This window comes from Astatotilapia calliptera, chromosome 20 (assembly GCF_964374335.1).
Source record: "Astatotilapia calliptera chromosome 20, fAstCal68.1, whole genome shotgun sequence".
Lineage (NCBI taxonomy): Eukaryota > Metazoa > Chordata > Actinopteri > Cichliformes > Cichlidae > Astatotilapia > Astatotilapia calliptera.
This window is the reverse complement of record NC_137441.1, coordinates 3,097,240-3,114,724: the sequence shown is the minus strand read 5'-3', so window position 1 is coordinate 3,114,724 and position 17,485 is coordinate 3,097,240. Positions and strand designations below refer to the sequence as shown.

General features: G+C 41.4%; 1 protein-coding gene and 3 long non-coding RNA genes across 4 annotated transcripts in view; 1 reads left to right on the top strand and 3 right to left on the bottom strand.

The window, feature by feature from the left end:
• LOC145423319 (uncharacterized) overlaps positions 1-17,485 on the bottom strand; it is a 412,017-nt gene that overhangs the window by 316,069 nt on the left and 78,463 nt on the right. The gene's annotated exons all lie outside the window — the stretch shown is intronic.
• LOC145423317 (uncharacterized) lies at positions 3,521-4,678 on the bottom strand (the record flags this gene model as incomplete). Its single annotated transcript, XM_080295621.1, has 3 exons — positions 3,521-4,227; positions 4,332-4,411; positions 4,534-4,678. Coding segments are annotated over 3 exons (522 nt in total), but the record flags the coding sequence as incomplete, so codon positions are not given.
• LOC145423318 (uncharacterized) lies at positions 5,259-7,080 on the bottom strand. The gene is made up of 3 exons (XR_013904374.1): positions 6,580-7,080; positions 5,448-5,643; positions 5,259-5,278 (listed from the first exon to the last, which is right to left on the bottom strand). It is a non-coding gene; the product is annotated as an uncharacterized LOC145423318 (long non-coding RNA).
• Positions 14,022-17,479, top strand: LOC113013339 (uncharacterized). Its single transcript, XR_013904141.1, has 4 exons — positions 14,022-14,630; positions 14,771-15,142; positions 15,261-15,294; positions 17,057-17,479. It is a non-coding gene; the product is annotated as an uncharacterized LOC113013339 (long non-coding RNA).

Genomic DNA, 17,485 nt, shown 5'->3' with positions numbered 1-17,485 from the left:
GTGAAAGTCAGTGCTACATGATCCGGGCTGTGGGAGGTAGAGGTCCTCCCCATGGTAGATTTTACATAATAAAAGTGGTGAAAGTTTCAGAGTAGCATACCATTATTCTCAGTACAGTTATGTTATGTTACTTGGCTTTTAAAATCAGCTTCTATTACCATTTGACAAAAGGAGTGGCAACTTAAATAGTTATTAATAACTATTAAGGACACGTTTGACCTCAGCCAGGCCCAACTCAGGCCTGCACTATGAAGCAAGTTCGTAAAACGTACCCATCCATCCATTCGCTTCCGCTTCTCCTTTTCAGGGTCGCGGGGGGGGGGGGGGGGGGCGGGGGGGCGCTGGAGCCTATCCCAGCTGTCATAGGGCAAGAGGCAGGGTACACCCTGGACAGGTCGCCAGTCTGTCGCAGGGCCATTACCCCATTACTGATATTCATGTTAAGCTGTCACATGACAGCTGGTTTATTAAATTAATAAGTCAGCTAAGGGTTTTCCAGTCAAGGAGTCATATGAATACTAGTTCAATAAAAAATTATCTGAAAGACCTGAACATAACTGAACTTTATTTGATGTATTAAGTAATAAATTATTTGCAGATTGCACTCTGAAGCTACACAATGAAACTACTAAACAAAGTGAAGAAAGGAAGTGGTCTAGACATATGCAGTGACAGAGATGAAGGCACATGAAACACAGTCTGAAAGGCAGATTGACAAAAGAGCACTGAGATTTAAAATGCATGGAAGATGATTGGCTCATAGACGTAAGGCAAGACTGTTACTGGGCCAGTTTTCTGAAAACAGAATTTTGATGGTGTGGAAAAACAGAAGTAGAACGGTCTAACAGCCCAAACACTCAGGAATGCAGATAGAAATGGTTATGCATGAGCTCAGATGTTAGTTAGTTACCACCAAACTAGATAAAGTAACATGGTGTGAACATGGACGGCTACGGGCCTCCACCAGAGCTTCCTCAGCGAATCGCTACCTTATCGTGGTGGAGGGGTTTGTGTGTCCGAGGGATCCCAGGGGCTATGTTTTCCGGGAGCTTCTGCCCCCTGGTAGTGTCTCCCATGGCAAATTGGTCCAGGGTGAGGGACCAGACAAAGAGCGATTCAGAAGACCCTTATGAGCAATGTTCGCTCTAAGCTGCACGCTGTGTTGCGTACAAAAAAAGAAAATCTAACCAGAATTTAAATTAAGATTAAAACTTTAACAATTCTGTTTTGCAGTGTTAGTCAGTCAGTGATTGGCTGCTCCCGTATGGGATTAAAACGATGCCACCTCATCCCATAGTCCAGCCAATAATGCGATTCACATTCGTATATACACAGCTAATGAACGTTGTTGACAGGCTATGACAGCGTCCTTATGTGCCGACACCGGTGTTTTAGCTAGTAAAGTGGCTATAGCAAAAAGTAAAGTGAAGCCACGTTAATGACAACGTGTACAACCATTGGAGATGTGAGCAGGACAGACGGAACAATTGACGGAAAAAGTGTGGACTTTATGCCAGTTTTTAAATTGTGTTGATCGGCCACGTAAAACCAGAGTTATGATAAAAATATCTGCAATGTTTGGTTTTCTTCCTGAATACAGGGAGTGCAGAATTATTAGGCAAGTTGTATTTCTGAGGAATTATTTTATTATTGAACAACAACCATGTTCTCAATGAACCCAAAAAACTCATTAATATCAAAGCTGAATGTTTTTGGAAGTAGTTTGTAGTTTGTTTTTAGTTTTAGCTATTTTAGGGGGATATCTGTGTGTGCAGGTGACTATTACTGTGCATAATTATTAGGCAACTTAACAAAAAACAAATATATACCCATTTCAATTATTTATTTTTACCAGTGAAACCAATATAACATCTCCACATTCACAAATATACATTTCTGACATTCAAAAACAAAACAAAAACAAATCAGCGACCAATATAGCCACCTTTCTTTGCAAGGACACTCAAAAGCCTGCCATCCATGGATTCTGTCAGTGTTTTGATCTGTTCACCATCAACATTGCGTGCAGCAGCAACCACAGCCTCCCAGACACTGTTCAGAGAGGTGTACTGTTTTCCTTCCTTGTAAATCTCACATTTGATGATGGACCACAGGTTCTCAATGGGGTTCAGATCAGGTGAACAAGGAGGCCATGTCATTAGTTTTTCTTCTTTTATACCCTTTCTTGCCAGCCACGCTGTGGAGTACTTGGACGCGTGTGATGGAGCATTGTCCTGCATGAAAATCAAATCAAATCAAATCAAATCAAATCAAATCACTTTTATTGTCACATCACATGTGCAGGCACACTGGCACAGCACATGCGAGTGAAATTCTTGTGTGCGAGCCCCACAAGCAACAGAGATGTGCAAACACAACAACACAAACGAGCAAAATACAAGAATGGCCAACCTGAAACTAATAAATATATGTACAATATATAATAGTGTATGCATTTCTGGATGTGTATACTAAATATTTTCCTACGTGTGTGTGTGTGTGTGGTGTGTGTGTGTGTGTGTGTGTGTGTGTGTGTGTGTGTATGCACATTTTTACAAATTAAATAGTTAAAAAAAATTAAAAAACAAATAAATAATAATAATAATAATAATAATAATAATAATAATAAAATATATAAAATATACAGAGTTGAATATGTGCAAAACAAGTGGCATTTATATACAGTGTGGAGTGCATAATGTTGAAGTTCCAGTAGTGAAGCTGAGGTGTCTATGACGTGTTCAGCAGTCTGATGGCCTGATGGAAGAAGCTGTCTCTCAGTCTGCTGGTACGGGACCGGATGCTGCAGAACCTCCTTCCTGATGGAAGTAGTCTGAACAGTTTATGGCTGGGGTGACTGGAGTCCTTGATGATCCTCCCCGCTTTCCTCAGGCACCGCTTCCTGTAGATGTCTTGGAGGGAGGGAAGCTCACCTCCAATTATCCGTTCAGAGCACCGCACTACTCGCTGGAGAGCTTTGCGGTTGTAGGCGGTGCTGTTGCCATACCAGGTGGTGATGCATCCAGTGAGGATGCTCTCAATGGCACAGTGATAGAAGGTCCTGAGGATGCGGGGGCTCATGCCGAATCTTTTCAGTCTCCTGAGAAAGAAGAGGCGCTGCTGCGCCTTCTTCACTGTTTTGTTTGTGTGTACTGACCACATAAGATCCTCAGCCAGATGTACTCCAAGGAACCGGAAGCTGCTCACTCTCTCCACACACTCAGAAATTAAAGTACAGAAATGTACCTATAAGGGTACAATGGCTTGTCACTGGGGTGGTACCCTCTAAGGTACCGTTCTGTACCCTAAACTGTGGGTACTGATTTGTACCCTTGTAATTTGTACCTTTTACACGTCAAACCTGTACTTTAAAGGGCAAAGTTGTACCCTTAGTATAAAGTACAAAAAAGAACCCTTAAAAGGAGTACAAAAATGTCTTTCTAAAGGTTCAGTATCTACACACAGATTTCCTATATTTTTCCTCTCAAGATTTGAAAAATTGAAGATACAAAGTCAAAAATACTTGTCACATTTATTACCTTCTTAAATACATTGCTTAACTGTTACATACAAACTGTTATCAACACAGTATGTGTCATAAGCTGCAACATCAATTTCCTGTCCAGGTTTTAGCAACGTCCATTCACTATCAACTCTAACACTGTATGAATGAAAATGGTTGTCATATAACAGAGGAATGAGAATTTTTCCACAAAAGACCCACATTGTGTCAATATTAACACAACACCTGTTCTCTGTGTTTCCTATACACATGTCGTCTGAAAGATTCATATTTTTTGAAGGAAGAACAGCAGTCACTGAGTCCACAGGTTATATCAAAATTGGCATCACCTATGTGCTGAATAAGCTTTGTCAAACTAAAGGTTCTTCTGCCACATTTGGAGCACTGATATGGCTGAGGCATGGTGGTCAATACAGAAGATTTATTTGTCTGGTGACTGTGATTGGTAGAGGCCGGTCCTCACCCTCATCTATTTTCACAATGTACTTTTGGAGAAAAATCAGGGTGTTCTTCAGATGTTTTGGGTAAGCAAGGTTGAAGACAAAATACAAGCAGAAAGAAGAGATGATTGCTTCAAAAATACACGAGCTTCTGCACACTTCACTGCCATCCAACTTCACAATGTTTGGAGCGCTTCTGGAGAACACTGGTTTCCAGTCTTCATAAAGTAGCTGAACAGTTGGATAGGGGGTTTTAGGATAAACCTTTGAAGTCAAAAGAGAAGGTAGAGGAAAGCAATATCTTAGTCTCTTAACAAAAGATACATTTGTTTTCCTTTTATATAGACTAAATATTTTAATACACACACCTCTCCAAGTATGACAAAGAGATCCAGTTTCTCCTTGAAGACGTATGGCAGGAATAAAAGTGCAGCCCTTGTGTCAAGATCTGCCAAAAAAACAACAAAACACAAGATCACCCATGCATTTTATCTGGCATTTCCAGTTACCTATAAAAATTATATAAAATGGAAGCCTTGAAGTTAAAAAAAAAAAAAAAAAAGCAAATACCTGGTAGGTCATCAGTGAGAGCCTCCTCTCTTGCATCAAGGTAGAGCTGGTAGAGTGGGGTTTTCCCTCGTGTAACGTCAATCACCTTTGCTGCAACACATGAGAGCCCTTCACGAAATCGCTGGCTTACATTACCCGTTGTTGGTTAATTAATTTTCAGTACAAAATAACAGTGTATGAAAATGAAATAATCTAAAGTTGATATTAATTATGTATGGTGCTGCATAATTATTTTTTTATAGAATTTAACAACAATACTGTAAGAAGTTACATGAACATAAAAAAAAAGGAAAGAGGGACAGATGAAGAAAACAAGGTCAAGGGCAAATAAAATTTACTACTATAAACATGTTAAATGTGACAGCTATTTCCAAGTTCAATTCAGCTTTCTGACTTACACCAGTAGGCATCCCTAAGAAGGGGTACTTCTTCAACACATCCTCCACAGGCATACCATTTGCAATTTCTTTCTGCCGCCAAGCAAATGTTTGCTGCATATGGTTATGAACCACCATGGTATCTGGTTGCATCTTCTGATATTGCCACTGTAAGACCTTTAAGTGGGCGTCTATGGATAATAAATCCTCTCCTTGGACGCATGGTCCCTTGAAAGAAAGCAAGAGTGAGAAGAGAAAGTCAAAACAGATTAGAAACCCAACATAAGACTAAATATACAATTAGAGCTGACACGATCTGTGCATCACAAAGAACTCGTATCGGTTAAAGTCTCAAAGTATTTTCATTGCTGTGAAAACAGTTAAGTGTTTGTTTTTATTGCATGAATTGAAGTATAAAACACTACAGTAACAATACATATGGTAGAAACAATGATCATATTAACTAAATCCTAAAAGTGCATAACGGCCAACATGTATGTTTCAGACATACTAACTTCATTATAAATAAGAAAATACCTTATTGAAGTTGACGAAGTAGATGGTTGCCAGTCTTCTGGAGAGACAGTCTGTAGAGTCAGCGTCACTGAAGATTCCTTCATCCTTGACACAAATTGGTTGAATTTAACCTGCTTTTTGAAGGATCCTTGGAAAAGGTATGCAACCATAGTCTCAGTAAGACCGCAGTCAACTGTGTCACCATCAACCTCATTGTCTGCAAGATAAATGGTAGTACAAACTCTAAATTCCATGTAAGAATATTTATCACCACATTTTTACATGGGTAAAAACCGTATATCACACACATTAAAACCTTTTGTAATACTTCTTTCAGTTCAAAGAAATATTCATTAAAAAAAAAAGTAAATTAAATAAAATAAACCAAATCTTTAGAGTGAATCCTCTCGATATGCAAAGTTTTCATTTTTAAATTTAGATGTTTGTTTGGGACTACTGGACACAGGAGAGCAGAGTCTGAGCATGCTTTTGTGCCCTTTCAAGTTTGGAAGAAAAAAAAAGACTAGAATGCTGTAATTTGTTAATATTCACTACTAAGGTGACTCCTTTCTCCAGATTTCCGACAGTTTCTGCCGTCTGTTCTTTCAGACCGATTACTTATAGCGATAACACCCGGAGGACCGTATTACAAGCTCAGATTACATGCTGAAAAAGTTCCCACATTGCTTAAAACGCGACTATCAAACCCCAGCTGCGACACCCTTGTTATATTTTAAACAAGTGCGGCGTCAAGATATTTCCTTTAGACGTTATATTCAGCCGCCCATGTGTGTTGATGGCCTTGGAATGGATGTAAAAACGTGATTTTATTAAACCATTAATACACTAACGGTAAACTGCATTCAGCTACCAGGGAATCAAATTTTGCGCCGTTCCGCTGCGCAGGGGTTACCGAACCTATAGACTGTGGCTGAACCACATATATAAGTTCAAACTTATACAAATACTATGTGTACACATTTTTCAGAACTGTGACCTCAACTTTACACATGAAACGTTTGTAAAAACGTTTGTAAAAAGACATAATTTGAGCTAAGAGAGTGCCGAAACTAGCTAAATTGCTAATATACGTTAAGCTAGGCTAAACCAATAATTAGTAATTATGCTACATTTTTCTTTAAATAAAACTTACCTCTGAAACGCTGAGCTTCAGCTTCGGTGACATCTAAGCCCCACTCTTGTATTTTTGTTAAGAGTTCCTCGGACAAGTTCGTAATTCATCTCCCTCCGTTGATAAAACAAAATGGCACCTGCTGCATTTACAGAAAGTTCTAGAATCCACCAGCTATTCGTTGAGTTTCTTCTTCTACTTTTTGTTTGATGTTGTGAGGATGGGCTCAACTCGCACTCCGAGTTCAATAAGGGTGCTTTTTTTTAAGGGTGCTTTTTGTCAAAAATAATAAAAATAAAAAAACTCTAATCAAAAAGTGCTTAATCAACCTGTACTTTATCTTTTGAAAGAATGGGTACAAATAAGTACTTTTCACAATTAAGGAACATGTATGTACCTTTCAGACACTAAAAAAGGTACAGATAGTTACCCCGAGGTCCAATATTTGTCCTTAGACTGTATTAATGTCATTTTTGTACCTTGGGGCACAGTAATGTACCCCTTCCGTACCCCTATTTCTGACTGTGCACAGCAGCGTCGTTGATGGTGATGGGGGTGTGTACTTCTCTGCACCTCCGGAAGTCCACTATCAACTCCTTTGTCTTTGCGACGTTGAGGGTGAGATGGTTGTCTTGACACCAGTGGGTCAGGGCGCTGACCTCCTCCCTGTAAGCTGTCTCATCACTGTTGGTGATAAGACCCACCACTGTAGTGTCGTCCGCAAACTTCACAATGATGTTGGAGCTGTTAGTGGCTGTGCAGTCGTAGGTGTAGAGTGAGTACAGGAGAGGGCTCAGTACACACCCCTGTGGAGCACCAGTGTTCAGTGTGATGGGGGATGAGGTGATGCTGCCCAGTCTGACCACCTGGCATCTGTCAGACAGGAAGCTAAGGATCCAGCTGCAGAGGGAGCTGCTCAGTCCTAGATCCTGCAGTTTCCTGTCCAGCTTCGAGGGAACGATGGTATTGAATGCTGAGCTGTAATCTACAAACAGCATCCTCACATACGTGTCTCTCTTCTCCAGGTGTGACAGGGCAGTGTGTAGTGTCAGGGCTATGGCATCATCAGTGGACCTGTTGTGGCGGTATGCAAACTGTAGAGGGTCCAGTGAGTCGGGTAGTGCAGAGCAGATGAAGTCCCTGACCAGCTTCTCGAAGCATTTGCTTACGATGGGGGTCAGGGCTACAGGTCGCCAGTCGTTCAATGAGGAGATGGTGGAGGATTTGGGTACAGGGACGATGGTGGCCATTTTGAAGCAGGCTGGGACTACAGACAGAGAGAGGGAAAGGTTGAAGATGTGTGTGAACACTCCAGCCAGCTGAGCCGCGCATGACCTGAGGACGCGGCCGGGAATCCCGTCCGGACCAGTAGCTTTGCGTGCGTTCACCTTCCTGAAGCACTTCCGCACATCCTCCTCAGACACAGTGTGCGCACTGACGTCATCCGCGGTGCGCACACTGTCCGGTCTCATGGTGTTCGCTGTGTCGAATCTAGCGTAGAATACGTTTAGATCCTCACACAGGGAGGCCGTGGTCTGCGGTGTGCTGGTTTTCCCTCTAAAGTCTGTGATCGTGTTTAGTCCCTGCCACATACTGCCACATACAATCATGTTTTTCTTGAAGGATGCAGACTTCTTCCTGTACCACTGCTTGAAGAAGGTGTCTTCCAGAAACTGGCAGTAGGACTGGGAGTTGAGCTTGACTCCATCCCCAACCCGAAAAGGCCCCACAAGCTCATCTATGATGATACCAGCCCAAACCAGTACTCCACCTCCACCTTGCTGGCGTCTGAGTCGGACTGGAGCTCTCTGCCCTTTACCAATCCAGCCACGGGCCCATCCATCTGGCCCATCAAGACTCACTCTCATTTCATCAGTCCATAAAACCTTAGAAAAATCAGTCTTGAGATATTTCTTGGCCCAGTCTTGACGTTTCAGCTTGTGTGTCTTGTTCAGTGGTGGTCGTCTTTCAGCCTTTCTTACCTTGGCCATGTCTCTGAGTATTGCACACCTTGTGCTTTTGGGCACTCCAGTGATGTTGCAGCTCTGAAATATGGCCAAACTGGTGGCAAGTGGCATCTTGGCAGCTGCACGCTTGACTTTTCTCAGTTCATGGGCAGTTATTTTGCGCCTTGGTTTTTCCACACGCTTCTTGCGACCCTGTTGACTATTTTGAATGAAACGCTTGATTGTTCGATGATCACGCTTCAGAAGCTTTGCAATTTTGAGACTGCTGCATCCCTCTGCAAGATATCTCACTATTTTTGACTTTTCTGAGCCTGTCAAGTCCTTCTTTTGACCCATTTTGCCAAAGGAAAGGACGTTGCCTAATAATTATGCACACCTGATATAGGGTGTTGATGTCATTAGACCACACCCCTTCTCATTACAGAGATGCACATCACCTAATATGCTTAATTGGTAGTAGGCTTTCGAGCCTATACAGCTTGGAGTAAGACAGCATGCATGAAGAGGATGAAGTGGACAAAATACTCATTTGCCTAATAATTCAGCACTTCCTGTACTGTCGTTGTTTATATTTACTGCGGGAAGAAACGGTAAAAACTGCGTTTTATAAGGAAAACGCTCGAATGAACTCTCCGCCTGTTAGCAAAAACAAAACCAAAACATCCCCCGCCCTTTCCTATTGGTGGAAAAATGTACCATGTCGACCAATCAAAAAATGACATGGCAACATGGCATTTAGTTGTTTAGGGAGGGGGAAGTTTTAGGAGTGACGGCGGTGTTTTGAGATGTGAGAGATTTGCGACATTTAGCACAAATCTTGTGTAGTTAGTGTGTAGTGTAGTCAATAGTTTTGTTGTGTGTGTCAGAACAATGAGGCGACTGCTGAATGTTACAGGTAGGGATGGGTATCGTTTAGGTTTTATCCGATACCGGTGCCAAATCGGTACTTTTGAAACGGTGCCGGTGCTTAAACGGTGCTCAAACCGGTGCTTAAAGAATGGAGAACACAAAATTGGTCCAAAAACCTCTCATGTTCAGCTGGTTTTTTGTAAATAGATAACAATGTTAACCTTTTCTGCAGCTATGGGGCATATATGGCATCACTCTTGGCTGGAAGCAGTGCTTAAACAATGGAAAAAACACAAACTTTATCCAAAACCTCTCATGTTTAACTGTTTTCCACTTTTTCTTTGGTCATTTTAGCCTTTTTGGCCAGGGTGAAGGGAGTATCTGCCATCAAACAAGAAGACAGCCGCATGTAGCTATGATGATGTTTGCTAGTTCACCTTACATGCATTAATGTAATAACGTGGTTAGCCTACTCAACGTAAATTACACACGAACAACATTAAGCTACTCACGCAGAGAAGAACGGCTGCTGCATCATCATCCTCATCATTTCTGCTACACTGGCAGGGCTAGGGGCCAGGACTCTCCTCTTCGGGGTTTTTGGGGGATGTTGCTAACTCCGGGTCCGATAACAGGCAACCCACGCACAGTAGATGCGCTCGGTGTGAGCAAGCTATCATACGGCGCATTTCTGGGCTTTAAAAAAAAACGCTATGCGTCGCCAGGTGTTTCATCGGATTTCAGGTGTTACCTCCTTTGACAGTATCACAGTATCAGCTTAAAGCACTTGTTGCAGGCTGCTGAGTTTGCATCTTTTGCTGTGAAGTACAGCCAGACTTTTGACCGCTTCGCCTTGGGCATTTTTAATCTGTAGCTCTGCTCTAAAAGAACGTACGTACCTGGACCGCCTACTATCCTCGGAAACTAAAATGATTGGCTAGAAGTGTATCACAGCTCAGGAAAAAAAAGCACCGAAATAAAGCACCGAAATGTGCGCTGCTTTTCGGTCTGGTTACTACCGTTTATGTCAGAACACACCGGTACCCATCCCTAGTTACAGGTGTTACAGGAGTGATACATCTCCTGTTGTCAGGCCTGCAGGTATCTGGCTGTAGTTCTGCTTTATCTAATAGTCGACAGAAGTTGTGTTTTTTGGAGTGGCACAAATAATTTGTGTGGCATCAGATTTGATGCAGAGCAGCTGATTGTTCTGTAAATAGTTTGAAATGTTTATTTTAAAAGTGCCTTGGCTGCATTTTTAGGTAAAGGGCTGCAAAAAACTTTTTTGTTTGCAAAACTCAGTTACTTTTTTGAAGAAGTAACTATATAATTAATTGCCCAACATTGGTCATTATTTACTGTATTTTGCAGACAGAGTTACAGGACTCTCTCCCAGACCACAGACTCATACTCATAATACAAGTCAGAGCAAAAAGAAAGAAAGAAAGAAAGAAAGAAAGAAAGAAAGAAAGAAAGAAAGAAAGAAAGAAAGAAAGAAAGAAAGAAAGAAAGAAAGAAAGAAAGAAAGAAAGAAAAGAAAAAAATAAAGTTGTGTGTAAACAACCACGGCAGACCCAGTGGCATTTTAATCATTCTTTATTAATACTTAACGGTTGCTGTCCACAATACACACAGAGCTGCAGCTCTCCCGCTGCCAGCTCAACGTACCAACCGCAACAACCACACGCAGGACCCACTACAGTATTTAAGTAGGCAGGGCATGATTGCGGATGCCATGCAGGTATTCCATGAAAGGAATACTTCCAGGACTTCCTAAATCCCACTGAGGAAGCAGAGTCTGGGGACAAAGGAAATGACCTACCAGTCTCTGGGAGTGAGGTCACTGAGGCAGTTAAACAACTTCTTGGTGGCAGAGCCCCTGGGTTGGATGAGGTCTGTCCTGAGTTCCTGAAGGCTCTGGATGTTATAGGACCGTCCTGGTTGACACGCATCTACAATGTTGCGTGGAGATCAGGGGTAGTACCTCTGGACTGGCAGACCGGGGTGGTGGTCCCTTTCAAGAAGGGGGACCGGAGGGTGTGTTCCAACTACAGGGGGATCACACTCCTCAGCCTCCCTGGGAAAGTTCGTCCGTTAGTCAAACCTGGACTGGAGGAACATATGGTTTTCCTCCTGGTCGTGGCACACTGGATCAGGTCTTTATCCTCTCAAGGATACTTGAAGGGGCATGGGAGTTTGTCCAACCAGTCTACATGTCTTTGTGTGTTGTCGACTGTGTCCCTCAGGGTGTCTTGTGGGAGGTGCTGTGGGAGTATGGGGTGTTTGGCCAATTGCTACAGGCTAACAGTTGCAAGAGCTTGGTCCGCATAGCTGGCAATAACTTGGACTCATTCCCGGTGCGTGATGGGCTCCGCCAGGGCTGCCCTTTGTCACTGATGCTGTTCATAATCTTTATGGACAGAATTTCTAGGCGCAGCCAAGTGTTGAAAGGCTTTCACTTGGGTGGTCTGAGAATGTCATTTCTGCTTTTTGCAGATGATGTGGTTCTGTGGGCATCATCGGTTGATGCCTTCCAGCTCGCAGCTGAGTGTGAATGAGGATCAGCACCTCCAAATCAGAGGCCATGATTCTCAGCCGGAAAGAGAACCTTGAGAACCTTTTCCGGCTCAGAGACGAGTTCCTGCCCCAAATAAAGGAGTTTAAGTATCTTGGGGTCTTGTTCACAAGTGATGGGAGAAGGGAGCCGGAGATCGACAGATGGATTGGTGCTGCAACTGCAGTGATGCGGACGCTTTACCGGTCCGTCATGGTGAAGAGAGAGCTGAGCGATTATGAGCTGTGAGTAGTGACCGAAAGAGCGAGATCACGCATACAAGTGGTGGAAATGGGCTTACCCTGAAGGGTGCCTGGACTCTCCCTTAGAGAAGGGAGAGTCAAAAGGAGTCAGTTGAGATGGTTTGGGCATCTGACAAGGATGTCTCCTGGGTGCCTCCTGGGTGAGGTGTTCCAGGTATGTCCCACTGGGAGGAGGCCCGGTGACATGCTGGAGAGATTATATCTCTCGGCTGGCATGGGAACGCCTTGGTGTTCCCCCGGACAAGCTGGAGGAGGTGGCTGAGGAGAGGGAGGTCTGGGCTTCTCTGCTTAGGCTGCTGCCCCTGCAACCCGGCCCTGGATAAGCTGAAGAAGATGGATGGATGGATGGATGGATGGATGGTGTGAACATGGTAAGAAATGGACTGGTAATTAGAGTAAGCAGTCGAAAATGATATGAGAGTAAAGAAAAAATGGCAGGAAGTGAATTGATGCAAAGTTGAAAACTTTGTGGAAGAATGAATTATAATGTGAATTTCATTTTGGAAAACATGTATACCATGTGCTCTGAACTAACGAGTAGAGAGACCATCCAGCTTATCATCAGTGCTCAGTTACAAAATCCTGCATCTCTGATTGTGTCAGAGTTTGTGAGTGCCTATGAAACTGGCAGATCTGACATTCATTTTGCACATGTTGTATCTCTGTAACCATCAGTGCTCTAACGTATATACGAATAGATTTTAGGACAACATGTGCTTCCATTTTCATATCTTTTTTTCAGAAGTGACAAAGTCTCAAGGACATTAAACCACAAGCGAAAGTCTGAAGTATGATTTTAGAAGGTCACAAAACACTGACAGTCAGAATTTCATAAAGAAACCCACCTGAAGGATTAATAAAGTCCTATCTAATCTAATCTAATCTAATCTAATCTAATCTAATCTAGTCTAATCTAGTCTAATCTAATCTAATATCTTTTTCTCAGTTACTATATTTTTACATGCATTTTTAGGCTTCTTTGATTTAAAAACGAAAGCCACAGTGGGTCCACCAGACCTAGAAACATTTGCTGTAACAAAAAACATGGACACTACTAATTTGCATGAAATACAGGAAACATTTGTCTTCTTGTGCTGTTGTGGTTGCCCCTTTTTCTCGGTAACACCATCTCCAAACCATACATCACAGCTGGTCTCACTGCCATCTTGTAAACTTTCACTTGTTCTGCCACAAATCACCCCTGGCAGTCATCTCCACCCACTCCACCCTGCTTGCATTCTTTTTCTTCTTCACCTCTCTTGTTCATGTTTGCTTGACATTTTTTGTTTCAACACTGAATAAAAAAGTTGGTTTGAGTTGCCATCTCTTTACAGTAGACTCCACAGGCTGTGGTGACTAAATTGTGTTAACCACACGTTTTAACATCTCATGACATAAATAACATAAATTCACTTTGTATCTGTAACACTCTACGTTTCAAACTGTGGAGATTTTTCGTTGTTAGTCATAATGCAGTTGAAAAAATAAACTGATAAAAAAACAGAAAGGTTATGAAGCCTGGATTATGATAACTAACGGAATCTAAGACCAAATTACTGTATTTAAATGAGTGTTAGTACCTAATAGTACCTAATACTCAGTATTTGTTGTGCTGATAGAATTCATCATTCCAAGTCATTCATCAAAAAACCTGTCGTGCCACACAACCTCATCATAGTATAAAGTGTTTGGGAAACATGAAATTTGTTGACACGACTTTGGAAACGTTTTGAACAGAGTGCTGTTTAAACTCCTTCTCATGACGTCACGTTGCGTTAGCGTCCTGCCACCTGTAGGAGCAGCACTCGTGGTTCTTATGTGAGGGTGGGAGCAGAGAGCTCATATCTTCACTTTGACTGGAGGACTTGCTCACTTCACAGCTGCTATAGGACTGAGATATTTGAATTTCAAAGAGACTGTGATACTTGGTGTGAAAAGCAGGAAATATTTCTTTTTGTCTTGTGTCTGTAATTTTACAGGTCAGAAGCTGCAGCCTCAGCAGGCACCGAACTGCTCAAGATGTTGAATAAACTCCTGCAATATGTCCGTAGTGGAAAAATCGGCACCACTGGCACAGGCTTTGGGATTTTCTTCGCATTTATGTATCTGCAAGCCAAGATGTGCGCTTGCTCAGGCCACACTTTTGATTGCAATGAAATGGTGGTCGTGCCTGTTTTTTTAGTATTTTTCCTGGTGCTCCTGATAGACCAGACATTTCGGAGCACAGCGGAGCATCCATCCACGTTTTTATGCATTGTACTAAAGCGCGTTATCAGAGCGTTTCTAATCAGTCTGCTGTGGATTGTAGCTGTGTTGCTTTTCACAGACTGGTATAGTTGCTGTACCACTGATGAAAAAAAGAGGAAGCTGTTCTGCGAACCTGAGGGTCTCACGGCTGATGAAACAGCTCAAATAACTGAGCTGCAAATGAAGTCAAAGGTGAGGATGTGCATATGTACACAGTGAATATGTAATGTTATTGTACTGTTACGTTTTCTTTTTAATTTATGAAAGTATAATAAATACACAGACACATTAATGCTGTTAAATGTTTTGTTTGTTTGTTGCTTCTTTTTCAGCTTGCTGCTTACTCTCTGCTCCTCAGCATGACTGTTGTTGCTTTCTTCATGACTTGGAGTGGGTGGAGAAAATGGTTTGAAGAAAAATACAGTTGGTGCAACAAGAAAACTTTTTACTACAAACTGATTTTGGAAGAAGAGAAAAAGGTTCTGGAGGAGCTTTTGAGGAAAGAAGCAAATGAAACTCTGACTAAAGAAATCACGAGCAACATAAAAAGGAAAGACTGGGACGGCTGTTTAAATGTTGCTCAACAAATGATCAGTAAAGCAAAACATCAAAAACCAGAAGCAACCAACCAGCAGATCAACTGGATCAGTGAGGGGAGCTCCAGCAGAGGGGGGCAGCATCATCAAGCAGCAGCACATCAGCAGGTAAAGTGATGTGTTATTTACGTACCAGATGTTACAGCTGCCAGACTCAGTCAGGGGCGTCAGACTCAATCACTGAAAGAGCACATTTTTTTTATTCATTCATAACATTATTTTGCAGGCACAAAAGTATGAACTTCAAGCACTGTCACGAGGTAAATACACCCACAATCCTCATTTCACCTTACAGCTTTCTTGACATCACTTAACTTCCCTTTTACTGTGATAATTCAAAAAAACCAGACACTTCATTATGTTTCTTCAGTGATGTGAAGACGGTGATCTGCACATTTGCCCCCCGAGGTCTCTGCTGTACCTGTCTTCACTAAAACTGTTGCATATTAAGTGCTTATTTTTTGCTGGTTTTACATTTACAAAACTATCATAATGACACAACAGACAGTAAATTTCTAAACTGAGCCAAAAGCTGTGATTCAGCTTAGACATGAACGTTAAACTGATCTGTTATTAGAAATTTATAGTTTATTCAATAAAAGCAATAAGTGGTGAACCAGCGTATTTATCATCCTATTTGAATTAATGAAGGATGAACTCATTTTAACGTTACACTTTTTAATAATTAGAGTTCAATTTAACCACTTTATAGTGTTTTTGTATTGTGGAAAGAAGTCAGAGAACCGATGTATTCTGGAGTTGTCCAAACAGACAAACTCCACACAGAAAGGCCGCAGCCACGTTTGAATCTTGCTCCTGTGAGGTGACAGTGCTAACTACTGCGACGCCCTGCCAGCCTGTCTCAGATCTCCAGTCCATGTCAAGGCACCTTCTGCTCCCTGTCCCCTTGAACTTTGTGGATGTAGAGTTTCACAGTTTCATGATTCCGTAAAATTAGTAAAATGTATTTTCCTTTATTTGACCCAAACTCAGTATCTCAGTAGCTACAGGTAAAATTTGACTGGCACAGCCTCAATGTAAAAAAAAAATGTAGTATTTGGAAAAACAAATAAAAGTATAAAAGTTTTAAATAATTTATTGTTTATGTATTTTGGGTCACTTCAAGTAATCAAATTTCAAGTTAAAAAAAATGAAATTTAGGGTGTTTGCTGCTGTTAAATGTCAAAATGGGTCAAATTCAACCTGAATAGTATATATGGGTTAAACTTCTGTGTATGAAGCTTTAGACACATAACAAACTGATGAGTCATGTGTTGGATGGATACGTGACGATGTGAATATCTGAGTGAAAACGAGCCCTAAATTACTTTAAAAATCTAAAATGGGATTAGATGTAGTCTAAAGGGGATTTTTAAATGCAGACTGTCTGTGTCCTGAACATTTCAAGTAGGAACTTGTTCACAGAAAGACATTCAGTCATTTAAATTATTTTAAACAACAATTTTAATGCTGCAGTTTTTAAAAATTTGGGCTGTACCTCAATATCTTTCACTGAAAATCACCTAAATGGTCACTCACAGGCCAATTGCATAGCAAGAACATGAATAACAATCATTAATTCAGACTAAATCAGGCTCAGATGCAGTTCTGATTCTGGTCATTCTGGTCTTTTCCCATCCAGATCAGATTTTAGATCTGCTCACAGTGGCTGTTAAATAAAGCTTTTAATCTCCTATTGCTGTTTTTTTTTCAATTAAACATCACCATCTGTTCAATTCCTCAGTGAACAAAGTCAGAACTCTGTTTGTTGCACACACTGCCTGGAATCGGGCCCAGAAGTAAGAACAGGCTATAAGTACAATTTTGTCCCAGTAAACACTAACGATTCCTCGGGTTGTGTGTGTATTGTGCTTTATTTTAATTGTTTTAATTTTTCAAGTCCGGTTTCATTTGATTCTGTTAAGACCCAAGTTTAGTTTTCAGTCTAGTTCTTACTGTAATAACTTTGTTCTTTATAGACACAATTTGTTTTCTGACAAAAATGTTTTTTCTGTCCGATAGAGATCAGAGACAGCGAACCATTATTTAATGAAACCTCTTGAAAGAGGATTAAGAGAGGCAGCTAAAGAATCAATGCAAGTGACCACAAGAAATCATGCCCATCCAGCAGTCCAGTTTCTGAAGCTTACCTGGGTTCAGGTGTTGGGTGCAGCAGTCTAAGCAGAGACACCCAGACCTCCTTTTCCTTTGCAGCTTCCTGCACCAGAGGCCCAGTCTCTCTTTATACAGTCTTTGTCAGACTATGTAAAGCGTCCATTCTGTGTTGTTGCTGTTTGTAATGATAAATCTAAAGAATTTTTTTTATTATGCTTTATTGTGTCTGTTGCCTATTGACAATTCAGCTTTCACATTAATAAATATGCAAACTGAGTGCTGTAAATACAAAATATTCATCAAAATAAATTCTTCTGCAAAAAAAAGTCATACCAT